Genomic DNA, 27,960 nt, shown 5'->3' with positions numbered 1-27,960 from the left:
AAAGAACAGCCAATGTCATATTCTCCATAATTATGTGGCAGAAAATGACTGCCGAGAGGAATTTAAACTTGCAAACACCGCTATTGTGATCATACAAGGTCCATATTTACCATTGTAATTGATGAAATTGAAATGTTATGTCCATCAACAGTTAAGCCTCGCTGGTTGAATAGAACAGGCCCTAATTCACCTTTTTGACACCAAACATCGAAATAAGTTGTTTGCCCACCAGAAAACATTTCATAATCAGATAATGATAATCCCTTCCTCGGGAAATCTAACACCCTTGCAAAAAAATACCTTTTCAGACTTTTAACACAACATTTGCTACTAATGCCTGTCCATTTACCCACCACCTCTAAAGTACAACATTGATCTACAGCCTCTGATGACTATAATGATTTAATTTTAATGCCGGTGCTCCTCACATAACTTTCAGGCAATTTCTGGAGGACCCTTGAAAAGTTTTTGACTCGATAAAAGGAATTATAATAAACCACCACTGCTGAAAGTATTTAGTGCTTTCCCAACATGGGAAAATACTTTACGTAAAATATCTCACAGCAACTGGCTGCAAGGTGCTTTTCATCCGTGATATTAATTTGAATGTTTCTTCTGCTTCCACTTGATATGAAGGGTCGCTTTTAGCCATAACTGCAACTCGGTCAGGATGAAAACGGAGAAGAGCCTTTTTGTAGGCAGCATTAACCTGCTGGACAGCACCACTTAATCAGATCATGATACTTTCCTGGTTTGAAAAACCTTCATATAGGAAAGGATTATGCACAACTTTTCAGATCTCACGGTTTGTAGCTCGCGCTTAACATTTGAGTACGAAGAAGGTATATGCATCATTTTTTGAAGGCTGTTTTCAGAGGTCTACATGAAGCATAGAAGCTTTAAACTTTCATACCAGTAACAAGAAAGAAGGGAGATAACCCGAACAAAAGAATGGAAAATGCATGAAATTGTGACAGTGCAGCAGAATCTTGAACAGCAAAAGAGAGCACACACTGCAAACTGAAATGCGAAGAGAGAAAGAGAAAACCAAGAACTCGGGAGAAAATGCCTCTACTGCTAGGGACCCAAACCTCCCTAACTGGCTGACTGGAGGGGGATGTTTGGCCAACCTAAGGTTGGCCTGTACCCAACCTGCTGGTCGGGTATCTGACCACGGTTGGGGGCCTGGTTGACCCCCAACCAGGGCACCACTGTTGGCAGCCCTGAAATGAGCCCAGGGGTGGGTGAATAAACCCTGCACCCCCCTGCACCTGTCCGCGGCTACTGTGCCTCCAAGACAGCCCTGAATCCATCCCCCTCTACCTCTCATGGGCGGGCAGACCCACAACGATGGCCCTCAATCTACCTCACATGGGCAGCTGCGTACACCCACAACAATGGTCCTCTCTCTATGATACAAGAGATGCTACCTCTAACACCCCCTCTCAGCTCCTGGAATCTCAGGGAGCTGGAATGATCTCCAAGCAGTTGTTGTGCCAAGGGCTTGGTGAAGAGGTCTGCTTTGTTGTCCTCCATCTTACAGAAGAGGAGCATGATCACATCAGCAAGCACCATCTCCAAGACATAGTGGTACGTATCTCAATATGCTTTGTCCGTGCATGGAACACTGGATTGCGAGCAAGTGCTATACAGCTTTGATTGTCACTGTGGATGACAGTCGGGGACTCCTGTGGGAACCCAATCTCCCCACGTAGCCTAGAATCCAAACTGCCTCACATGTAGCGGAACAAGTGGCCCGGCACTCAGCCTCGGTAGAAGACAAGGCTATGGTGGGTTGCCTTTTACTGCCATGTGACTGCTGCTGAGCCGAGGGGTAAGTAATAGCCTGTGGTCGAACAACAAGTGCCTGACTCTGCTCCCCAATCTGAACCACTCCAGCCTAATAGCTGGACCTGAACTGCTGCCCTGACTGATAGAACAACCCTCGAGTGCTACGTGACCTCTTGTAATGAAAAATTCATCGACATATAGGATTAAGAGGGTAGTAAGTCATCCTGTCAGAAGATGTATAGAATTGGATCTGCTCGTGACCTCTGAAAACCCTTCCATACAAAGAACCCGTCTATAATCTGGTTCCAAGTTCAGGGAGCTCGCTTTAGGCCATATAGAGCCTTCTTTGATCGGTATACCATCCCTGCTGACTTGGCAAAACCTGGAGGCTGTTCCACATCCCCTCCTTCAGATCACCATTGAGGAAGGCTGATTTGACATCCATTGGAAACGTTGGCCACTGTTGATGAGCAGCAACGACCAAGCCGTCCTGAGAGTGGCCATCCTAGCAGTGGGGGCAAAAATGTCCTCATAATCAATCCCCGATCGTTGTGAGTACCTTTTGGCCACGAGACGGGCCTTATGTTTATCCACAGTACCATCTAATGTGTACTTGGTCTCATAGACCCACTTGACACCAATTACTGAACGTCGTCGTGGTCTCCGAACCAACTGCCACTCGATGGATTCTAACTCCAGCTCCATTGCTTTCTTCCAATGCTCTGAGAAAGCGATCCTTGTACTGAAGAGGTTTCTTTTTCTTTCAGAATACGAGACATCAAAGAGCAATTTACATGTAGAGGGGTTGCCTCCAAAACCTTCTCCTTGCCACGCTGAGATCTACATGGTCCGCCCTCTTCCTTTAGCCATGAAGGGAGAATATATGTTGCTCCAGAGTCACAGAGAGTTTCAATCAGCCACCGGGGCACTCTCTAAGAACCTAACCCTGAGGAGGTGCATCATCATCCAGGTCACTGTCCAGATCACTCTCTGGTAGATTATCTGGAACAACTGGCTGGTCCTGTGGGGGCTTGGGCCCAGGAACGATATCACTGTCATCACCATCGACTGGCTCTCCAAGGACGGGCGGCTCCTTAATTGCACCGGACGAAATCTGTTCGTCAAAAGCAACACCTATCTGAGGACAATCTCTCGCCTCGAGGGTTCATACAACCTATAAAACATGTCAACTGCGAGTTGTAACCCACAAAAACCATTTGGGTGGATTTGCTTCCATCTTCCCCCTTTGTTTCCTAAGAACGTGAACAAAGACATCACATCAAAATACATGAAATTGAGTCACATCATACGCCTCAAAGGGAGTCACCTTCAGAACAAAAGTTTTCAGAGAAGGGTTGAGGATTTAGACAACTGTAACGGTAAGCCTCTACCCAGAGGCAAACCAGACTCATTCTCCACAAGAACACACCATTCCTCGAACCGAAAATAGGCCAAGGCCTTTTGAGCCAAGAAATAAATCCGCATAAACCGGCTGAAATCAACCAGCAGGATGAAGTACAGCGCACCTCCAAGACTAGGAGCTATCATAGGTCCACAAAGATCCACCTCAACCATCTCTAGAGGTGTTGAAGCCACCATGAGGCATGCTTTGGAAAAGCCTCTTTGTATTGCTTCCCTCGTATATAAGAACGGCACTGACCACGATTGCTGCCCACATTAGGTGAACCAAGAACCATCTGTCGGCCAGCACTGCATAGTGCTTCGACATTCAGGGTGACCAAATCGAAAATGCCACAAATCACCTCAAGGGGTTGAAGTGATAGAAGAGAGCCGACAAAGTATAAATACGGTGATCCACCGTACCAATGTGAACTACATGGCCAGTTGCTTTATCCCTAACCTCCACAAAGTTTACATCGAACAGAATAGTTGTGCCAAGCCCGCAGGTCTCATATACTGACAACAAATTGACAGAAAGGGAAGGAACAAACAGTACCTTCGAAGAGTGCATCCCCCCTCTGCCACTGGGAATGATGTCGAGGCTGCCTTCACCACGAACTTTGATGGTAGAACTGTCGCCGATGCAAATGTCACCACCTGAAACCACAAAATTCTTGAGTCCACTTGGGGATGGGCTCATATTGTGAGATGTGACACTACCGCAATCCAAGTCCTAGAGTCTTTTGCCTGAAGGGCGACAACGGGAGATGCCACAGAATCGAGAATCTCAATATGGACAAAGGCCGAAGTAATGGCTGCGGAAGAACATGTACCATTACTGGCTATCCGTGGAGGGCAATTCCTCCAATAGAGACCTTTCTAGCCACAATGATTGCATGAACGCTCTGCCTTTCATGCTTCTTTCCCCGCATCTGTCTTCTTGACAAAGAAGGAACTTCTTCCTTGGTTTCTTCCTTTCTGTGGAGCAGTCAAGGCTTCCCTAGGAAGGACTCGGAAATCTCTCCTCTTGATCGAGCACCATCGGGATTCGGGACCAGCTCCTCCCAAGTCAACGTACTTATCCTTCCACTGCTGATCCACAACGAATAAAATGCAAAAGATTGGGAAGACAAGTGGAACAGCAATGTTATGGCCATGTCCTAAGATGTTCTCTGTGTTAGAAATACCCAACAAAGGGTACACGCAGCGGAAGACTTATAGTAATGCCCAGGAGCTCACACAGTGTGCGTGTGGGGTGTGGAATCACAAACTTCTTTACTTAATGCGCGTCACATAGATGTGCAGACTCATCAATAGACAATGAACCAGCCAGATAGAGAAACCACCAAAATATATATTTCCGTCCAAAACTATGGACACAATACAAAATAGATAGATCCAAAGTCCCACCAATGGTGTGGTCCTCTGATCTAACCACAAGGTCCTTCTCCAATCTGCTGGCTATCTCTAGACTCGAGCCCACGTGCTCCACCTCGAGCGTCAGTAGACTTTCCGTCCAATGTGTTCTTCTTCACCTTACTGCCTGTGAATCAGCCTAGGTGGGCAGCCCCTGCCAAGCTTTGTCTGCAGCACACAGGTCCCTGTTCCACTGCTCCAACCTGCTTGTGAATGACTGCTCCAGAAGATGATGATCTCAGCACTTTGCTGCCCTAAAAGACAGCCAAGGTCCAGCCCTTCCTAGCTAAGTCTGCAGCCCTTCAAGCACCCTCTCACCTCCTGGATATAGGTCCAGAGGGTGGCTTCCTGCTGCTCCTTTCTGCCTCCTGGAACTGCTGGTTGCTGGATATGAAATGAGGCCACAAGCCTCTCCTTTTATAGGCCCTAAGGCCTGGCAAAAATACCGACCAGTCTGCCCTGACTGGGCCGACTGGACAGACCAGGTTGGCTGGCCCAACCGACCTGGTTGGCTCAGCCCAACCAGCCCTATATAAGGGCCCTTTGCTGGCCCTTTGTTCCATGCAGGGTCCAGCTCCTTTGCTGCTGTCCTGCCACCTGCCAGCCCTGCTTGCAAGCCATAGACCTGCCCATAGACCCCCACTATACTGCGCCTTGCTGCAGCCCTTTGCTGGCGCCTTGTCCTGGCCGTACCTCTTCCGTACACTGCCCTGCAGCAGCCCGTACAGATCCGTACAGCTTTGTACCCTGCTCCGTACACATGCTGATGTCAGCGCGCCTTTCATAGGGTCCTGCTGCAGTCCACTGAGTGCCTCATGCCAGGCCTGATCCAAGACACTGTGTCCCCGCCATCTTCCTGCACATGAGCTGCTCCTGATGCAGCCTTTCATCCTTGGGATACCCCACCAACCATGAATGCTCCAGATCCATCCCAGATCCACACATCCAGGTAATCTCTCTTTGGGCCCATCCTGCCCTAGGTCTCCCTCCCCCACGCTCTCCTCATTTGGGGGCTTACAGATGGGGAGGTGACCTTTCCAACACTCTGCTTCCACCAGCCTGGAGAATCTCTTGCTGAAGCTCCCGTAACTTATTGATGTGCTCCCGCATCGATGAAGACTTCATTGGATCCAACCACCTCATCTGAGCTTCCAAAGAGACCCTCTTCATGGGAGAGATTCTATTGTATAAGGACGCCAAATGTTCCCAGATACTTTTGGCCACCATCATGTTCTTTGTATGATTAATCATTGGAGGAGTACAATTTATAAAAATAAAAGACCTTACCCGCACATTGACTCGGCCCCATAGCTGAGACACCCCACCAATACGACGTCTGCTAGATCATATGACTGCAAGACGGACTCATCATAACATGCCAAACACTGTAATTGCTTCCATCCAATTGACGGTGACCGGTCTATTGGGAAGGTGGGTAATACAAAAATCTTCACTTTATTCTTAACCATCTCTGACAGGGTAGCCATGCCGGAAGGAGGAAGAATAGAAAGGAAAGAGCAGGTTGGGTGGGAGGATAAGAGAAAGGGAAATGAAGGAAGATGAGAGGAAATAGCTGGCAAAGGACAAGGCAGAAGCTTGCACCCAAAGAGAACCTCCAAATCCTTGCAGTCCAGCCCTGGAAAACACCATCTCTCAGATCTGAAAACACCCTTCAAGGGAAGAGCCCTATATATAGGGCCCCCACACCTGCCTAACTGGCCGACTGGAGGGGGCGGTTTGGCCGACAAGAGGTTGGGCTGTATCTGACCTGCTGGTCGGGTTTCTGACCACGGTTGGGGACCTCGTTGACCCCCCAACCAGGGCATCACCTAGGCACCAGCATGGTGGCCTGTTGGCAGCCCCGAAATGAGCTGGGGGTGGGTGAATACAACCCCGCAGCCCCTGCACCTGTCCGTGGCTACTGCGCCTCCAAGGCAGCCCTGAACCCATCCCCCTCTACCTCTAATGGGCGGGCATACCCACACGATGGCCCTCGCTCTACCTCACATGAGCAGGCACACCCACGACAATGACCCTCTCTATGATGAAGGAGATGCTCCCTCTAACAGAAATGACTCAATGATGTTAGGTGCTGGACACCAAAAAGGAAGAAAGCTGAATGTGATACTAGTTCCAATGCTAGAGCTCATGTCCTTCTTATGTCCCACTGCCACATATCAGGGCCCAATTTAAAGTTGTATAAGCATTATTTCTGCCACCTTTACCACAGTTCTGGTAGAGGTTGCCTTCTCAACTGGCATACTTGGATTTATAAGGGCCCCCTCCAAACCTTACAACTTCCAAGGGTGTAGATAATGAACGTTCACCTGTAACTATGGTTACTGATAAGAATGAGCATAACTCTAAGCGTTGAAGAGTTGCAAGCAAGAATACAAGGCATGATAATGTGGAGTGGTGACGGTAGTTGAAATGCCTATACCATGTAAACTGCCTTTCCAACAGCAGTTTTGTGTTCATTGGACACTATGTCCATAATTTACTATATCCTAGAGTTTTCTGCTTTTAGCTTTCTCCTAGTGTAGAGTTGAAGAGTTGCAAGCAAGAATACACGGCATGATAATGTGGAGTGGTGAAGGTAGTTGAAATGCCTATACCATGTAAACTGCCTTTCCAACAGCAGTTTTGTGTTCATTGGACACTATGTCCATAATTTACTATATCCTAGAGTTTTCTGCTTTAAGCTTTCTCCTAGTGTAGAGGTTTCTACTCAGTTGCAAGGTTTCTTGCTCAAATGCGATTTGGTATGTTTTGCATGCAAATTCCATCAGTCCCTATATTTTCTACACTTCTAGCCTGAGGTTCTACTTGTTGAGCTTCTTCTTCAATTGCAATTTGAGTTTGGGCTGTTCCTTACCATCATTTTTCACCTTGTGCACTCCTGACAGCAAATCGCAAAAACAAATACCTCTCTTGGCAAATTGTAATTTACTTTCTCCCTGCTGCTGCTCCAACGCTGACAATTGCAAGCTTTCCTTGCATGCAAATTCCATCGCTTCCTTCATTTTCTACTTTTCTTTCCTGATGTTCTACTTGTTGAGCTTCTTCCTCAATTGTTGGGCTATTTCTACCTGTCCTTACCATTGTTTTTCACTGTGCACTACTGAAGGTAATTCTACTCATTTCTAACCTATCCTAACTTCATTCTAATGCTTTTATCTAGTTAGTAAGTAGGTATGAAATTATTTACTTCTAGTTATTTTCTAAAGTAGAATTGCTAAGATGAACAGTTACTAATGTGGAATCTATGTGTTTCAAGCTTAAGAGGTGGGCTGGTATTAGCTCCAACAGCCTTAGACTATTTGCTGAGATTGTCTTCTATCCGGAGTTTTTGGAGCTTCTTCTCTATCTGTATACCTCTTACATATTATCAGAGGCTACTTTGTTTCGGATCTATAGACTTTGACTCCTGATCAAGGAGATTTCATTGTATTTTCATTGGATAAATATGATAGGAATTCTATGTCCACTGGTTCTGTCTGAAAACCTGGATTATTACTGTACTTGAAGCCAACCATTGTTGTAATAAAGAAATAGTACTAATAAAGAGAGAACTCCAAGGATTAGCCTTAGTAGTGGGTGTACCTCATTCACCCCCCATCCGATGCCTAAACCCTACCTCCTATGTGATTTTGAATGATATATGCATTTCATGTATAAAGGCTGTTAAATTTCTAAGTTTATTAAGTTTATCATTGGAAATTGTGCTTAGTATAACTAAAACATCTACCATCCTGTCCTAAAGTCTACAGCAAAGGTCACATGCTTTCCGAATATCTTTGGCAATCATAGTTGACCACAACATCCCAAGTATGATTCTGGTCCCTTTCAACCTTTCAATATTCCAAGTATGATTTTTGTTCCTTTCAACCTTAATAATGGTTTCCTCCCCATCTCGGTCCCCTCAGTTTCATCGAAGTCTTTGATGAAGCTTAAGGCAAAGTTTCCCAAGTTGATTGGATCTCTCTCTCTCTCTCTCTCTCTCTCTCTCTCTCTCTCTCTCTCTCATAGTTCATGTGGACAGATATCAAACAAGACAGTCGAGAATGTCTACCGATGTCAAGTTAATAAGGCAGAATGCCTACAAGAAGGTGGCTGGTTGCATCCTGTGGAAATCCTAGATAAGACGTGGGAGAGTATTTCCATGGGCCTAATTGTTGGATTACCATAGACAGCCATGGCCATTATGCCATTTGGATAGAATGACCAAGATGGTCAAATTCATTGCAACGAAGACTATAATTCTGCTCCACAACTGGCACTGTTGTTTGTGGAAAAATTATTTAGTCTATATGGGTTACCAACTGAGATTGTCAATGACTGTAATCCCAAGTTTACAAGACATTTCTAGCGTGACATATTCAAGCAATCAGACACTAAGCTGACAATTCATCGGATCACCTCAAGTCAGTTGGATAAATGAAGCAGGTATATCAGATTTTTTAGGATATGTTGAGAGCTTATGTCTTCGCAAGCAATCTCAGTGGGAAGAATATCTTCCTATGGCTGAGTTTGCACATAACAGTGCAAAGAATTCTGCCACTAAGCAGAGTCTGTTTGTGTTTTCTATGTATTTCAGCCTAAGACTATTGGTCTACAAAACATTAAGGTTCGAGCAGCTGCTGATTTCTTGCAAATGCAGCAGGCTATGTTGCAATTTGCAAAAGAAAACCTTTGCACAGCTCAAAACAGAGCTCAGTTTTGTGCAAATCAGAAGCGCTGGCCAGTTTGTTTACCTCCTAGCTGAGCTTGAACTATTTCGGAATTTAACAAAATGACCACTAATTGGTCTTGCTACTCGACTCCCTTTTCCAATAAGCACTAGTCTGCTTTATATTTTCACCTTGCAAAAGATAGCAAACCAGCTATGCATTTGAAAGAAAACGAGCATTTATGTCATGTCACAAGAGGCTCTATCCCCGCTAGTCCATTCCAGCATTTGAAACCATAGAGAGAAAAGATAGTCATCAAACATTCTTATTCTTCACCACAAAGCTTGCATGTTTTCTTCTACAGCTTCCAAACTATAATTATTGTTCACAGTAACTGCAACAAGAAGCATTCAATTTCACATTTGAGATGATATAACAAATGCAAATGTGCACTGAATGCAACTAAAGCTAACTACAATCCACCGATTCAATGTAAGAAAACTTGTAATAGAACAAAATGAGAATTAATAAGAGCTAGCGATTGTGTAGAACAGCTATGGTACTAGAGAAACTTTGAGCTGAAATTGTGTTCTGTATAGAAATTTGCATGGACTCTGAGATACAAACAGAAAAACCACCCCAAAATAACCCCAATCCAAATAAACACAAGGACGAAAATGTAAGTATGAAACAGTTGATTACTGTATTGTTAGAAAAACTCCGGCAAGGCAAAATATGACATTAATTAAAGATAAAAACTAAATCAAACCAAAACATGATGTAATTCAGCAGCTAAGGCCAACTACAATCCATTGATTCACTAAAACAAAATGAGAATTGATAAGAGCTAATGATTGTGCATCTATGGTGTTAGAGAAACTTTGGTTACTTGAAATTTGTGTTCAGTACAAAAATTGCATGGACTTTGAGATACAAATAAAACAATAACCACAGTCCACATAAGGACAAGGACGAAAAATAAAGTATGAAAGAGTTGCCTGCTGGATTGTTGGAAACGATCCCCCATCTACTTGGATACCCAATCGACGAAGCAGAGTAGCCATATCAATGCAAGTAGCAGCCACACGTTCAAGCTCAGACCGTATTTGACCACGCACTTGTTCTTTATAGTCTAAGTTTTGCTCCTCCTGAAAGACAAATCAAACATTATTATCAAGCATAATTGAAGCATGGCCTCTCCAAGTATCACACACAAAGAATCAATTTCACAGCACTCTTCAACAAGACCAAATAAATGCTTCAGCAAAAATGCATGTATGAGCCAAAAATACAGTAGCATAGAGGGCCCATCAACTCTTTCAAGTTAGCACAAGCAAGATTCTCTAGACCCAGTACATGATGGGAGAAAGCCCTATGTATGTAGTTTTTCTGCTTGGTCAAATGATTCCTAACACTAATAAGACATATACAACACTATAAAAGCCAAGGAATGCAAGGTATAGAATGCACGTCCTGAAGTATGAGGATCAAGCTCAGCATCTATGAAAGCCCATCATAGTCGAGTTTTGATACAAGGCCAAAATGTTCAAAAATTTGTACCAAGGATAAAGGAGCCTTAAATCCTAGTCCTAAACTAGTTCAGCTGCCAATATAGAGGGCCAATTGACTTTCACCTTTCCAAATGCCATAGAGTGCATCATTGCGTGGAAGCACAGCAAGATTGCAGCCATACCTTCATAAACTTCTTGATGCAAGAACACAATTAGGAGATGTGTGTCCAAGAGAGTGCACTACGGCTCCTTTGAGGTAATACAACAATATAGCACTACACTGCACATGAACACACCATTGAGCCATGTTGCCATAGAGTGATACTCAAAGGCTGCCTCTTAACAATCGCCCCTAGACCAAAAATACAATCCAGACGAATGAACAACTCTAGACAATAGCTACAAGCTCCATAGCAAGGTGTAGCTTCACACAAGCAAGAAACACAAACGTAGGCCAGCTTCAGCCTTGAGTCCCTATTTTTGCCCCCTGGCCTAAGATATGGTTAATCTCACTCAAAGACCTCTATTGTTTGTTACCAAGGGTACTCCCAGCCTTAATACAGCAACCCACACATCAATGATGTTACCAAATCATTCTAAACAACCCAACCCATCATTGTACCATCCCCTCAAAATTCCACCTCCCCATGTCCAAGATGCATTACTAAAAGACTAGGAGTTCTCTAGTTAGCATCACAAATACAATAATTACAACTATGATACTGCTCTTTATAGGTGCTCTAATCACCCTATTAATCTGTCATTACAACTAACCTTAAGAGGGATCAATTACTCAATGACAATCTTTGTGAAAAATCTTTAATATTTTGTTAACTCTCATCGCTATTCGCTAGATTCTTTCACTTGATCAAGTTTCAAGGATCACAATTCTTTAAGCAATGCTCACATAAGTCATACAATTGCCTCTGGCATGCAATAGCGTTAAGAATCATACAATCCAGTACATGTGTGCATACATAAGTATGTAGATATGTATGTATCTATGTGTTTAATTATTCTTAATATGTGTATATGCCTATCTCCTATGCCTACCCTAGTGCCAATGCCGGTGGGCATGTGCAAGTGTCCAAGTGTCTGAGCATGTGCATGTGCGTGCACATTGGACATGCTCATCCCACAATGCACAAACTCTTCTTCCTTTAAAGCTAAGTACCTCTATTCTCATCATCATGCTTCTTTTCCTTGGCAGGCGTATCTTGCATACTCTTTTTGGGCAACTTGCAAAAGAGCTTCCTCCTACAGCTCATCCCAAGCATTTTGGTGGGCTCATCCCAAAAGTCGAGTGTTTAAACCATCTATCCAAGGTCATCCTCCAGCCATCTATTCATTGCCCTGCTTAATCACAGCATCAATGACGTGCCAAGTGATGCACGATGTTGAATACCATGCCTTGGAGCGAAATAAGATGATTGCTTATCAACTTCGGTATCCCACCCTTTTAGAAGGCAGCCTGGTTATGAAAGCCAACCATGGCCATGTATGTATATTTTCCCTCATGAATGCAACCTGGCTGTAACAGAACCATTGGGAGCTTGCTATCCATTTTTATGTGGACATCTTAACAAGTTGCATTAATGCATTTCTTGCAGCAGCAGCAAAATAAGGTGGCAAACCACTATAGACCTTGCTAGGATAATGATGCAACCCCGTTATGAAGGTTAAAAAACTATAAGAGAATAAGCCATCTATAAAAGAGCCCAAACAAGGTAGCACATTGCTCAGAACTAATCTCTTGACTTTCAAGGAATAGAAAAATGCAATGAACACCATCATAATCTCACACAAATATTTAAGCATTGTTAGACGATGATCTTGCTCCTCATGAAACCATTAAGGCAACAGAGAATAACACAACAGTAGAAGCAAGTAGCATGCCATTCAAGAGACTTAAGGACAAGAACAATCAAGAGGTGCCACGTGTCCACTTAATGTCTTCCAGCTTGAACAATCGCGAGTCAAAAGGCATTATCCTCTCAGTCAAATTGTTCACATTACCAACCTGCCTTGTTAGGTTAAAGTCAACCCATGTTACTTGAAATCCATGCTAAAACGCACTTGGAAAAGGATTGTGTGGAAATGCATCTCCACGCACTTTGTTTTCCTCCCCACCCCCAAAAAAAAAACAAAACTAGGCTTCATAAAAGCACAAAATATATATGTGCCTGGCTCTCTACTGCATAAGGTCATGTCCATGTGCACCTAAGGACATTTATGAAACTTACGGTTGCCTTTCAAGTTTCCACCAAATTCCACAAATCCTATTTCACTCAAGAAAGCAGTATTATATCCTTGAAAGCAACATTTATATGCTAGAAATGACTCCTGGCTACAGCTTGTAAAACACATCACATTTATTAGATAGATAAAAAATCAACATCTAGACTCTAGGCATAGAGTTTTACAATTTAGCCTTCGCCATGTCATCATCGAACATGATACAACCGCATGGCAATGTCCATAGTCCCATAAAGGGTGTCTCACCTTTTAAGAGTGACAAGTCGATGGTCAACTCTGATCATCACACATATAGTAAAAGAACAAAATAATTGCATACTACTAACTAGGTCCTAGGCTACACTAGAAGTTGAGACTGTAAAAAACATTTATACTAGAGTTGTTAGCAATATTATATCCTAGAAGAAAACATTTATATGCTAAAAATGACTCATGGTCCAACTTGCAAAAACACATCATAAAAAATATTAGATAAAATAGAAAATCAACGCAGATAGAGTTTACTATCTAGACTTTCACCATGTCATCATTAATATATGATACAAGCGCATGGCAAGGTTCATAATCCACCATATAGAATGTCTCTTTCAAAAGTGACAAAATAATGGTCTACCTCTCATCATCACACATATACCAAGATAAGGACGCAATTGCAAAGGTTTGATGCTTATAAAGTTATGTTGGGCAACTCGGGACATTCACCGGTAATTAATGGGGACCTTTTCAAACAGGGTGAGCTAACCAGGAAATTACCTTCTGCTGACTCTGTCTGATTTCCTCGAGTCTCTGTCTCTGCCTGTTTTCCATCTCCATCCTCCGTGAAGCTTCAACCTTCCTCCTTTTCCGTTCCCGTTGAGCTTCCAATGCCTGTCACAATCGCACGAAGACAAAGATGATAATGGCATTGTGTTCAAGCGCAAAAGCAAACAAAACAAGTCCAAGTCTTCAGGGGAATCCAGGAAAACAGACGTAAATGCGACCGAGATAAAATCCAAGCAAAAGAAATGGGAAAGACAGTCTGAGACCCGCTCAACAAATTTCAGCTTCTTTCATAAAAGATGTGCATCCTACACACATCTTTAACATGAAAGAGGCCATTCCACAAACATCATCAATAATACCATATGTGAGAACTGCACTTCTAACACATAGAAGATGTAGAAGCCTTTACTTCACACCATGCATGACAGCTTTGGTAGATTATTACAGTGGAGAGCACAAAAATTCAAAAACCCAATTATTGAATATCACTAACCTGTCTTTGCAGCTCCAGCTGCCGCCTTGCCCATTCATCCTCATCTGCAAGGCGGAACTCTTCTGTTTCTTTCAGTATTTCTTTGTCAACAGGTAAACCTTCATGAATCATGTTTTCAACTGCTTCGGCCGCATTTCTTTGCAGCGCAAGATCATCACCCACCCTTTCAGATGCTTCCGGCCCATCACACCCCTCCAAGTCTGGTGACATTCCACTCAAAAGTTCACCTATACTTCCTACTATGGCAGTATCTGAATGATAATCACTTGATCTCTCATCAAAAGGCTCAACTTCATTGCCTGAACTACTAGAATTGTTTTGTGCTAAGGAAATCTCCTCCCCAGGTGAGGTTGTTGCATCTTCCTGTCTGGCATTAGGAAAGTCAGAATGTGCTGTATCATTGCCTGAACTACTAGATGTATTTTGTGCTAGAGAAGTCTCCTCCGCAACTGAGGTTGTTGCATCTTCCAGTCTTGCATCAAGACAGTCAGAATTTGAATCTTGCTGGTCAAGAGCAACAGGTATTGTATCCCTCTCCTTTGAATGCTTTGGAATTGAAGGACTAGACAAAAATGTCTTTGACTGCTCTTGATCTTGCACACCTTTTTGTTTTCCATTTGTGCTATGCTTTGCAGCACTATTGGCAGGATTTGAGGCGCTTGTGCTTCCTTCGCTTTCTGCTCTGTATCTGCTTGAACTTAATGTGTTTCCCAACCGCTTTCGAAGTGCAGCTTCCTCCCAGTCTTGTCGGACCGTCCCATCTGGATCCTCAATTATTTCACAATCTGAAGAGTTGCTTGAAACACTTTTCATCTTACTTGATTTGAACACCTTATGAGGCCTCTTCTCAGCTGTATACATCCTTTTGTGCACACGCCAAGGTGCCCTGCTTGGACCAGGCTCCATGACAATGCAATCCTCTTCGTCAGAACTATCTGAAAGCTTTGAATCAGCAGCACTGGAGTCATCAGCGCTTTGGCACCCACTTGACTTGTAAAAGCAACTAGGGAATTGCTTTGAGCCAGCATCACTGTCAAAATCCTCACCACAACATTGGACCTCCTCAACATCATAATGATTCTCAACCTCGCCATCTTCATCATCGTCCTCAATAACAATTACCTCTGGTACTTTTCGCTTTGTGAGACTTCCTTGTCTTATCCCAGGACCTGATTTATCATTCCTTGCACATTTTGATTCCTTGTGACTGAAGTCAATCTCCTCTACGCCAACCTCACTTCTTATTCCTTGAGGTATTGCCACGTTTCCATCTATTTCTCCTTGTAAGCAGCCAATTTGCTCTTTGTTTGAAATCCCATCCAGAGTTGCGGGTACATGTTGCCTGCTTAACACCACTGAATCCATTTGCAACACTGCTCTTGCTTCTTCTGGCCTCTTATCAGCTGACGATGTGCATATACTTCCTGTACCCTTCCTTAAAACTTAACTGCCCTGCTTCTGCTTTAGTTGCAACTGAGGATATACTGTTTGACTCCCCACCAGAGAATAATATTCCACTCTTGTCACAGTTTGCCAACTCTTCAGCTTGGAAAGAGCCCAATTTAGAGCCTAAAACATCGACAGTATGCCAAATCACAATTGGTTGCAACTTCTCTGAATTCCATCTTGGCTTTTGTTAAGCCTGCAATAGATTGCCTTGCAGAAGGCATCGGTACATAACTTCAAACCGTTGCAGCTTCTCTCAAGTACACCCTGCAGTTTGCAAAAAGTTCAATCTTAATAAATAGCACACAGCAATAACTGCCCACTAACTGACCTTCAATTCGACGTGTTCCACCATATAAGTATTTGCAACAGATATAACCACATGGACTACGCTCACATAGCCTACTAAAATCGTGAAACAGCTAAACCGTTTTGACGCACTATCATGACCACAATCAAATGCCATAGTAAGGCCATCTCAGAGGATATTTCAATGTGCAATCAGATTACCATATAAAATTAGAAATCAATATTTTTCTGGCCCAACTGCAAAGCAAGTAGATGCAATCAGACTATGAAGTACACCACGTGCACTTAAGAGGTAACGATATCCCTTTCTTAACAACTCACGTGGCTTGTTTTGCATTTGTAACAGAACAAACGTCCGTATTAAAGTTCACAGGGCAGCCAACACAGATACTCTAAGGCGGTACATGGTGTAATTTATAAAGAGCAAGAGTCTGCTGTTCTAGCAGTAAAGCGGGGCACTGACAGTTGCAGTTCGGGAGCAGATAGGCTTAATACACAAGCACTTTAGCCATCGCAAAAGATATCGAAAATAAGAAAAAAAAAAGTCCGGAGAGTTGGGTAGAAGCAACAAGACATTGCATCTGAGTCTTACCGAGAAAGCATCCAAATTTCATAACTGGACTGGATATAAGGCAAAATAAGTGAATTAACCGCAAAAATAATTCGCAAACGGAAAGTCGCACCTGAAAATTCGACATCAAAGCAAATTGCGAAACGAGAGGAAGGGGAGGCAGATCTTAAAAGAGACCAAAAAGGGGAAGCAGAAAGTAAGGGATGGGGGGAGAAAAGGGGGTAAGAATGGGGGGGGACTTACGGCATTTTGAAGGAGAGATGGTACCGGAGGGATTTGAGCAGCTCTGCGAGTGATGAAAACACCAAAATGGAGCGGGGGATAAGGGGAACAGCGACGTCGAACAAGATTGACGGAAAAATTTGCACGGGATGCAAGAAATGGCAAACCGATGCGAAGTCCAACCATCAGGAAGACGATGCTCTTCAACAGAGTGAATGCCAAAACATTGAAAGAAAAGACAGCTGTTTTTGATTTCCACTAAATCTCCTAATCCCCTCCATTTGCACTAATTAGCCTCTAATTAATTTGATCCTTGTCCTTTATGTGGAACGTTTCTCCGTTGGAATGGTCACCCCAAGACGCTCTTCCACAAAAGCTTCCCCGGGGACCCTTGGGACATTCCTCCTCACAACCATTCACACTGCAACCATTTCTTTGCATGGACCCCCTCATTAGGAAGACTCTCGAGGTCTCCCGTATCCTCCATCGAAAAGAAAACAATGCTCGCTTATCACCCTTTGTGATTTTGCTAGATTCCGCACTCATTCCCAAGGACCTGTTAGTCTTCACGATCTCATTTGGTCTCCTATCAATGTTAATAGCTCTTCGTTTCCATGTAAAAGAGGCATCCTCTCTCTCTCTCTCTCTCTCTCTCTCTCTCTCTCCTAACCACTCCGTTGCTTCTCCCTCCCTATGGCTCCCACTCTCCATTCTCCCATCTGTGCCTTCATCTCCTAACCGCCTTGTTGCTTCGCCTTCATCTCCCTCCCTATGGCTCCCACTCTCCACTCTCCCTCCCTACGGCTCCCTCCTCCACACTCTCCCTCTCCTGCTTCTCGCAACACTTGTATAAGTCATTTTGCCATTGCACCTTCAAACTAATTAATTATTTCTTTCTAACTTAGGTTAATTAAGCATGAAAACAATTAATTAGTTGACCCTCTCTCGCCTTCCTTTCAGGCAATGTCTCACACGAATTTTATTCCAAAAGTTAGCTATTGTTTGCAATTGATTTGGGTTTGATTGCATGTGTCTTTGAGCATATGCGAATTAATGAAAGCAATTAGGTGGTTAATGTTTTCCCTTAAGTTTCCATAGTTACAACTAATATAGCGAGGAGCCTAGTGCATGGCTCAAAGCTACCTACGATATTGTTCATATGGAAATTATTGAACATTTTGGACTTAGTTTTATGCATGAATACATAGAAGATAATGTGTTGGTTAAGCATGCCCTATGGAGCTATGCCCTTTGATATAGTACCCTTTTAGAACCATAGCCCATCACTAGGTTCACAACTGTGAACCTAGTCTTTATTATTTGCATTGTATAAAGGAACACCCCTCTCTTCTTTCAAGTCTTCTACCCTTCTTCTCTCTCAAGAAAGAGGTGCCAATGTGGTGCCCCCCTCTTCTTTCAAACTTTTCTAATCAAGTGTGTCATAGAGTTTGCCACTCTCATTAGACTTTTGGCCCCATATGTGTCTAGTTTTATGCTCAACAGTATTAGATGTTGATTCTCTTATTGCATTCCCACATTCCCACCACCAATAATGCCATTCATGTTCTTAACTTTCTTGATCTTGGCACCAATTGCAATATCTTTCATTTTCTACAATTTGCTTTTGTTCACCCATGCAAAACATGTACTTTTGCAAGTGGACAAATTTTTGTTCTTTTTTAGTGCCCTCTTATATTCCATAGAATCCTTCTTATCGGATCATAACATTGTCATGCCACTTGTGCATGAAGCTCTATATTCCCTTTTAATCAACCATGATATGTCTCAAAAATACATCATGTCCTTAACATGCGCCTTTTAGCCCTATGCCAAAATATGGATCTTATGATGAAGAAAACCACTTTTCCACGAACATTGTACTCTTAGAAAGGTGGTGTACACATACACCTTCTTGGTGTAAAAATACACCTTCTTAGTGTAAAAATACACCCTTAAGTATAAAATGAAACTCATAAACAACCTTTATACACATTAATGAGAGTAAAGACATCAAACAATGTGCTTGGTATACGTATTAATGAGAGCTAAAAGCAATTTGCTTTAATCAAAGTTCAAAGCCTATGATTACAATGCTCTTAGCTTTCATGTTCCTGAGTACCAAGCTCTTCAATATTAGCCCTTGACTACTAGGGCCTTGGCTCATAGGCTACTCTCTACGAGGTTACAGGCATAGACTCATCAGTGCCTCTTGGTAACTCTTTCTTACCAGGTTCTGGTTTAGCATCACTTTCTATAGGTAAGGAAGCCTTGCTTGTTCTACTTTCCTATCCTTCAACTAAGACCTTGAGTGGCTTACTGCATTTTAATTTCTAACCACCTATTTCCACTTCTATAGCCTTACATTTTCTTGTGACGTGGTGGACTACTTCTTGCCTCTGGCCTTCCCATATGACAAGTGGAAACTCCTTGACTCTTTGGGATATTGGATCCCCCCACATCTTTGTGCACATTTCTTTTCATTTTGCCTCATCAGATGTAGAGCTATGATCCTCCTCATCACTTGAGCTAGATTCATCACTGTCTGAATGACTATCTTCATTTTCCTCATTCTCTTCTTCAATATTTTATTCTTCAAAGAAGGTAGTGCAGCTATAATATGTGTCAAAATTTTGGATTTAATGGGGGGTATCAATGACATTTGCATTTATACCCTGGCGTAGCAACTTTTTTGCAGTGAAACCCTTTCGATACAGTGCTACCACTCATCCATAATTCAATAAGTTTCCTACCATCTCTTCTATGAGGTCAGGATCCAACGGCTTTCTGTAATCCACCATTGCTACATCGAGTTTAGCCTTTTTATCCTCAAACTAATGAAGCTTGAGAACTCTTGATGGAATTTCAATTAGATTATGACCATCCCTTGATAAGAAACACATCAAGAAAGGATGTAAGAGGTGAATGGCAGTTCTTTCTAGGATGCTCACACAATGGCAGTGCCACGACTAAGTATACCATGGTATACATTTGAAACTAAATACCAAATCCTAATGTTAAATTGGCATACAGGGAATCCCTTTATGCTTCGATCATGAACAAGACCAATGTTGATCTTTTCTTGTCTAGCAAAGGACCATTTTTGTGATAAACTGTACAAGATTGACTATCCTTGACACTCTAAGGTCCTGCAACTCAGCTATGAAAAATACACATGGCTTCTCCCAAGAACTCATTCCCATGAAACGCTCTATATTAATGCCATTGATGGATGAAGTTTTTGTATCATCCTCTAATAGCAAGATATCATAGTTTTTGTATCATGCTCTGATAAGCAAGATATCAGAGGAGAAGTTGAAAGCAGAACCAACAATTGTCGTACCTTGCACGATGCGCTCCAAGGTCTTCTTCTTGATCTCTATATATTTTGTCTCTATAACCTTTGGCATTTTAGCTCTTAAATCCTTTGTTGGTGTAGCATTCGCATCCATTGAACTCAACCGCTTTATAGCCCATGTCTTGTGAATCAGTTGACTAAGGCCAAGTGCTTTCTTCTTATCCACATCAACTGCTTTATCGGCTAACTCCTCATCTAAACTCAATAAAAACAATAATGCCAAGAGAGCGGCTTCACTTTGAACCATTCGGGTGACCACTTCATCCAAGTGGCTATGCTTGCTCTTTTTTCTAAAGAAGCACTCACCTCTAAGGAGCAACTGGATATGTCTTTTGTTATTGCATCTGGAATGAACCTAAATGGTCTCCACCAAACAATAGAGATTGGTTTTATTATTGCTTTCTTTTGGCTTGCAATATGCTCCAGTGCCTTGTAGGATATCTTCCGTGCTTCAAATACTTGGCAAACATTCATGATGTTCTAAAACATTGACTCCTCACAAAACAATGCAAGTATGATCCCTATATCTTGCAATAGGCACTTGGTTGCGTATCACTCACTATGCCTTTCATGCATCTATAGAAGCCAGGTCCTCTTTGCCATGTACCCAGCTCTAGGTCTCTTGCCCTCTAGTGTTTGTGTTTATTAGGATCATAGAAAGTATTGAAGTTTTTATTATCATAAACATGAATCCTTTCTGATTCTAGAATGTACTTTGAGTCATCATTAAATATGCATATATAACAAATGTCTCGTTGAAACTTTTCCATCCATTCAACCTGTGGCAAGCTTCCTTTTGTCCCTCATCAAGTTTGACCCTGCAAGTTTCATAAAAGTATTGACCATTAATGGGCTCAAACCTCCATCTATCCAAGAACTTGTTCTTTGCTAGCATATATCTCTTCTTGATGTCACTTCCATATCTACTGTGGTACAAACCCTGTGCACAAACAAAGTCACTCTGATTGAAGTTTTCAAATGCTTGGAGAAAATATCCCTGCTTTTGAAATATAGGATCATCTTTAGGAAGTCTATTGAACATCATAGGATGGAGAGTGATACTGGTTGTAGTTCGCATTTTAGCTTTTTTCGTATCTTCATACACGAAAATGCTTATTTAGCTATTGTTGATTTGTGAACAAGGTTGTTAGATCAATAAGTATTGTAGCCATGCTAAATTGCAAAAACCCCAAATGTATCCCTCGTCTTCAGGAGGATGTAAGTTGGCCACGCTTACAAAAAAATCTGTAAGTACATCTTTTTCATGTGAATCCTCTTCATCACTATCCAACTTCTCGCTTGCTTGTAAATAAGCTGCAATCGAATAGTTTGCACATGGAGCTCGAGTTCTTTTGGCTATCTTTCTCGGAATAGCTGTGGAAGTCAAACTTGTCCTAGGATGACGCCTTTGTGTTCCTATACTTACAACCGTAGATGGTGTAGCTATAGTCATAAATAGTGTAGTTACAACCTCCAAGCGACATGCAACACTTAACAATGCATCCCATACTTTGTTCAGTGATTCCAAGGCAGTAAGTACTTTTGGAGATCCTTGCGCTAAATTTGGTATAGCCTTTAAAAAGTACTTATTGTCACTAGCCCGTAACTTATATACCAGATCTTCATCCTTTCTATTTCTTCACCCAACTTCCATCAAACATTGTCTTCCATGTTTATCATGAGACTAGGCCATCATTTCGTACTTTCTACGCACTATATGTGGGCTTTGAATTTTGCACTAAACAACACCAACCATGATCGATGTATTTCTCAATGACATGGACCTTTAGAGCCTTAAACTTTGCCCTGATTTTTTGGAAAATATAAAATAAATTTAAAAGAAATTTCAAACCTTAAAACTAATTACATGGAGTTTAACTTTTATCCAATTTTTTTTTAATAACTATTAAATTCAAATTGAAATTTAATTATAAAATTAATTTTAAATTCCATACTAAAAGTCAAAATTTTAAATTTAAATTTAAATTTCAAACTTTGAATATCATGGAATTTAAACTAAGTTTATTTAAGACAATTTCTTATAAATCTTTTAAATAAAAATAAAATTATATTATATCATGTTAAAACATAAACTTAATTTAAACAATTTTATGTTTAAAAATGAATAAAATAAAATTTTTAAATATATATTTAATTTGATCCATTTTGAAAGTAAGTTTTTACATTTATTACTTTAATTTATATTAATTTTTATATTTTTTAAATACATATTAAATTTAATATCTTTTAAAGTATATATATATTAAAATTTAATGCTAAATTGTTTTAAAATACAATTAAATTATTTTCTTAAAGTAAAGTATGTCTTTAAATATTATTTAAATCAAATTTATATTCAAAAATATTTTAAAAATAAAATAAGTTGTTTTTTGAAATATAATTAAAAAGGTTTTGAATTTAATTTGAAACTTTTAAAGGAGGGGGAGCAGAGGGGGGGCATGGAGGAAGGGGGAGGGGGACGTGTAGGGATGCAGAGGAGGGAGCGTAGGGCGGAGGAGGGAGGGGCGAAGGGGTGCAGAGGAGGGAGGGACGTGGAGGGAGGGGGAATAGGGAGGCCGACGAAGGGGTGCAGAGGAGGGACGGGCAGAGGGAGGGTCGACGAGGAGCAGGCGGGGAGGGTCGAGGAGGGAGGTGGGGAGGGAGGGATGAGGAGGGGGTGGGGAGGGTCGAGAGGGAGGGCAGAGGCAGGGGCGAGGAGAGGGCATAGAGGGGGCACCAGGGGGCTAGGTCCCCCACCCCAACTTGTTGCATGCTCAACAGGTGGGGGGGCTGGCCTTCCCTCCCCTCCCTCCCCACATGCCCCCTTTTGGTCCCCCTCCCCCCCCTTATTTTTAGTCGGCTACCCCCCCTTTATAGCCTTCGACAAGACCCCCCTAGCAATTTCGATGAGTGTGCATGAGAGAGAGAGAGAGAGAGAGAGAGAGAGAGAGAGAGAGAGGGGAGGAGGGAGTACTTGAGAGATGGACGGTGAAGATTTGAAAATTAGGGAAGTGAGAATTTGGAGGGAGTAGGGATTTTAAGAGAGCCGAGGATATAATTAGGTCTAGGGCAAATTTTTAGTTTAGTATAAGTACCATTACCTTCTCCCTCCTTTGTTCCACATTTGCAATAGGTGAATTGCTTTCCAACCTTTTGCATACGCAACAACTTCAAATATTTAACATGTTTTTTAAAAAACAATTTCTTCTGCCTGCATAGCCCTTTGCACGCAGCCTCCTAACCCAACCTCTCGAATTTTTTTTCAAAAAATTATGATTGTACCCCGATTGGTTCTAGATGAACATTTGCTGCAATTTGTTAGTTTTTTGTTAGAAATTAGTGAATGGATTTGTAAGCTCGGTGTTTAAACATATGCATTGGTGTGCTTTTAGCCATGTGCTTATTTTCGATGAGTGGATACTTTGCAAAAGCCTTACACTTTCTTAGTTTAAGCTTATGCAAAGTATCATATCCATCAGATATCATTTCTATAGTTTAGAATGCATATTTTCAAGTTTCTTACAATGCATCATGCATGAGTGTTGAAAAATGTGTATGATTGGTTTGCTTCTATCCTAAGTGCTTGACCCAAATGGGTATGATACTTTGTTTAGACCTTAAATTAAGTAAGTTTAAGGCCTATACAAAGTATCATACCCATTTGATATCATTTGCATGGCTTGAAATAAATATGATTGAATCCTTGTTTTAAGCTTTAAGCTCACTTTATTTAAGGACTCTGTGAAGTATCGTACCCATCAGATATAATTTGCATGGTTTGAAATGCCTATTTCCATGTTTCTTATCATGCATCATGCATGAGTATTGAAAAATGTGCATCAGTGTGCTTTTGGCCTATGTGCTTGTCTTTCATGGGTGAGATACTTTGAACAGGCCTTAAACTTACCTAGTTTAAGGCCTGTGCAAACTATGCAAAGTATCACATATCAATTGCATAGTTTGCACAGGCCTTAAACTAAGTAAGTCTAAGGCCTATGCAAAGTATCATACCCATCACATATCAATTGCATAGTTTGGAATACATTTTAACGTATTTTTTACTAAACCCTAATCCCTAAATGCTAAACCGTAAATCCTGGACCCTAGAGGACTCTTAACTCTTAACCTTATACACTAACCTATAAGCCCTAAACTCTAGACCCTAGGCCCTAAACCCTAAACCCTAAACCTTAGACCCTAAACCCTAGAACTTAGACCTTAAACCCTAGATTCTAGACCCTAAACTCTTAACCTTATACACTAACCTATAAGCCCTAAACCCTAAACCCTAAACCTTAGACCCTATACCCTAAACCCTAAACCTCAGACCCTAAACCCTAGATTCTAGACTCTAAACTCTTAACCTTGTACACTAACCTATCAGGCCCAAAACCCTATACTCTAAACCCTAGACTCTTGACCCTAGACCCTTGCCCCTACATCCTAGACCCCAAAACCTAGATCTTAGACCCTAGAACCTAGATAATAAACCTTAGAACCTAAAACCTAAACCGTAGACCATAGATCCTAAACCCTAGCTAAACCCTAAATTAGAATCAATAATTTATAAAATATATTGATTTGTGGTGGTGTGCAATGCCCACCTGCTGAATGTGCAATAGGTTGGGGTTGCGCACAACTTGTTCCACAAATCAAGAGAATTTGATGATTTGCGCAACAGGTCCTGTGCACCCCCAACCTATTGCACGTGCAATAGGCTAGGGGTGCATCCAACTTGTTGGACAAATCATCAAATTCTCTTAATTTGTGCAATAGGTTGTGTGCACCCCCAACTTGTTTTGCATATGCAATAGTTTGCACACACCCCCAACCCATTACTAGGCTGCACATGCACACACAACTCGTTGCGCAAATCAAGTAAATTTGATGATTTGTGCAATAGGTTCGCTACACCCCCAACCTGTTGCACATGCAATAGTTTGTGTATATCCCCAACCAATTGCATGTGCAACGGGTTGAGGGTGCACATAACGTGTTGCACAAATCATGAGGCCGTGTACATCCCCAACCTTTTGCACATGTAAGAGGTTGGGGATGCACCCAACTTGAACAAGTTAGAGATGCACCCAGCATGCTTCACGTGCAACAAGTTGAGGGTGCACACAACCTGTTGCACGAATCGATATATTTTATAAATTATTGATTGCAATTTAGGGTTTAGCTAGGGTTTATGATCTATGGTCTAGGGTTTAGGGTTTACTTGATTTGTGCATCCGATTGTGTGAATCCCCAAAAAAACAAGTTGGGGGTGCACACAATTTGTTGCACAAATTAAGATATTTTATAGATTATTGATTGCAATTTAGGGCTTAGCTCAGGTTTATGATCTATGGTCTAGGGTTTAGGGTTTAGGATCTAAGGTCTAAGATCTAGGTTTTAGGATCTAGGATGTAGGGGCAAGGGTTTATAGGTTATGGATAAGATTAAGAGTTTAGAGTCTAAAAGCTAGGGTCAAGGGTCTCGTTTTTAGGATTTACGGTTTAGGGTTTAGGGCTCATAGGTTACTATATAAGGCTAAGAGTTTAGAGTCTAGAATCTACGGTTTAGGGTCTAAGGTCTAGGGTTTAGGGTTTAGAGTTTAAGGTTAAGATCAGGGTTTAAGATCTAGGATGTAAAATCTTAGATTTAGGATCTACGATTTGGGGTTTACAATCTATGATTTGGATCTAGGGTTTCTACAGTTTAGGATTTAGGGTTTGGAAATGTTTCCTTTGCTCGATTCGTTATAAAAACTAAGTATTCTAATGTTAATAATTACAAGTGTGAAATTTGTTAGCACTGGCTCTCCTAGAGACAGTGCTTTAGAATTGAGTTGAGTGGGAAGTAGGGGTAGGATGAAGTGATACTTGTTAGAGATTCTCCCATATCTCTTGTGTGATAAAATCAACCAACACATTGGCCTTGTGTAGAGTTTGGCCTTAAACCTACAAAATAACCTACAACCTTGCTGGGTCAACTGTTTGATTATCCAGACTAGGTTCATCTTCCAAGAACCTAGTCTGGATAATCAAACAGTTGACCCAGCAAGGTTGTAGAATCTCATATCTCTTGTGTGATAAAATCAACCAACACATTGGCCTTGTGTAGAGTTTGGCCTTGAACCTACAAAATAACCTACAACCTTGCTAGGTCAACTGTTTGATTATCCAGACTAGGTTCATCTTCCAAGGTTGCTTTATATATCATGAGAAGTCACTTTTGCTTTAATTTGGCATGGCAGCGGGCCTTAGATTCCTCAATGGCTTGTCGTTGTATGTGCTTGACCTCTACTTTGAGATCATTCTCACTGTGAATTTCTTGGATTGTTTGAAGTGTCAAATGGTTGTAGCAACACTTTAACTTGCTACGATTGATGTAGCCATCCATTTCAACTCCATTGAGGGTGGCAATACTACTAGCCTTGGGGAGTGATCTCTACTACTTGATAGGGACCCATGCCTCTATATTTTAGTTTTCTTTTTGTTTTTCTCACACTTTATGATGGATGTTGCCACTTGGTTGCTATTGTGTTCATGCAAACTATCAATCCATGCATCGCAAAAGGGTCGGTACCCATGTACTAATACTCCACACGTGTGTTTTAGTCCACATTTGCCCTCCAATGGTAGTTGGGTATATCTATATCTTAGCAAAGTTGTTGTACTCTTATCCATGTTGTCAATGGTGATGCATATGTACTTATCTCCAAGAAGCATACAACATTCTAGCATCTTGTACATGATGTAAATGGATTGTTGCTATTTTATATATCTTCCTCGTTGATGTTGCTCACATTTACTATGTTTGATGGTTATTTTCACTTCATCACATGTCTTACATTTTGATAGGCTTTGCTTTGATGATGTCTTGACATGGAAAAATTGTCCATGCCAAATTTTATATGAGGTTGTCCTTGAAATCAAACTCTCATCTTTGTCTTGTAAAGTTTTATTAATAGTTTCTAGGACAACCTTCTTTGTCATTCCTAAAGGATGATGTTGTTGACATTCCACGCTTCCATCTTGCATTGTTTTGTGAAGATAAGGCTATGGCAATGCATGTCTTCAAGGATTTGCTTTCATTTTGTAGTTGCATTTATAGTTCTTCCATGGTGTTTAAGCTTGTAGGCATTTCCATGGATTGTATTGTCTTTCACCTCTACCTAGATGGTCCAGTATGTACCTTGTGATAGTTAACCATTGATATCCTCCATTGCAAATGGCTCTCCCATTAACCATGGGCTTTAACCTAGTTTTATAGAGACTTGACCTCAAATCATGATCACCTTGATGAAGAAAATAGGAAAACTCTTGAAGAAGATGGTTATGTCTATTAGGCCCTATCTGACTCCAAATATTGAGGTGTATGGCTGCATAATCATCTTTTGTAATTTTTCTAAGGCAAAGTTTCTTGCAACAAACTTGCATAAGAGTCCTTTCCATATTCTCCTCACATAACATTACAATGTCTCTAGGGTTTTGGAATCGATGCCATTATTCATAGCCTCTTCACACTCACATACTTTCTTTTTGTGAATAGTGTCTTGCATTTCCCAGTTGTAAATTGAATTCATTCCTCTTGAATCTTCATCTCTAAACTCAAATGCTTAGTGGTCTTTGGAATTATTTGATGCTCTATAATATCTTGGAAATGGCTATCAGGTAGACAAGTTCATTGAATTTGTCCATTTGTCATTGCCAATGCCTCTTGAATTGTGTGGTTGAACTATTTCTCCTTCACAATTAGATATTCTCCTA

General features: G+C 41.5%; 1 protein-coding gene across 2 annotated transcripts; it reads right to left on the bottom strand.

The window, feature by feature from the left end:
• Positions 1 to 3: 3 nt before the first annotated feature.
• LOC147879689 (uncharacterized) lies at positions 4 to 17,056 on the bottom strand. 2 transcript variants are annotated; one of them, XM_087371879.1, is made up of 6 exons: positions 16,870 to 17,056; positions 16,648 to 16,738; positions 14,301 to 16,013; positions 13,799 to 13,912; positions 10,277 to 10,426; positions 4 to 709 (listed from the first exon to the last, which is right to left on the bottom strand). In XM_087371879.1, exons 3-6 carry the CDS (start codon positions 15,663 to 15,665, stop codon positions 545 to 547), a joined length of 1,794 nt encoding a protein of 597 aa, XP_087228005.1. In that variant the 5' UTR covers positions 15,666 to 16,013; positions 16,648 to 16,738; positions 16,870 to 17,056; the 3' UTR covers positions 4 to 544. The 2 variants fall into 2 exon arrangements, with proteins under 2 accessions (XP_087228005.1, XP_087228004.1); XM_087371878.1 differs by lacking the exon at positions 16,648 to 16,738.
• Positions 17,057 to 27,960: the final 10,904 nt, after the last annotated feature.

This window comes from Dipteris shenzhenensis, chromosome 33, assembly GCF_047967505.1.
Source record: "Dipteris shenzhenensis isolate YYH24624 ecotype China chromosome 33, Dip_SZ_1.0, whole genome shotgun sequence".
NCBI classification, from domain to species: Eukaryota; Viridiplantae; Streptophyta; class Polypodiopsida; order Gleicheniales; family Dipteridaceae; genus Dipteris; species Dipteris shenzhenensis.
This window is presented reverse-complemented; position numbering and strand designations above follow the sequence as displayed.

Bases quoted from the DNA above. Each gene is read 5' to 3' on its own strand.
- LOC147879689 (XM_087371879.1), bottom strand. From the start codon at position 15,665: ATGGATTCAGTGGTGTTAAGCAGGCAACATGTACCCGCAACTCTGGAT. The intron at 10,427-13,798 runs GTAATTTCCTGG...TTTGTCTTTCAG, and splicing joins TCAGACAGAGTCAGCAGAAG to GAGGAGCAAAACTTAGACTA. The intron at 710-10,276 runs GCAACTCTTTCA...GCTGTCCAGCAG, and splicing joins CGTTTCCAACAATCCAGCAG to GTTAATGCTGCCTACAAAAA.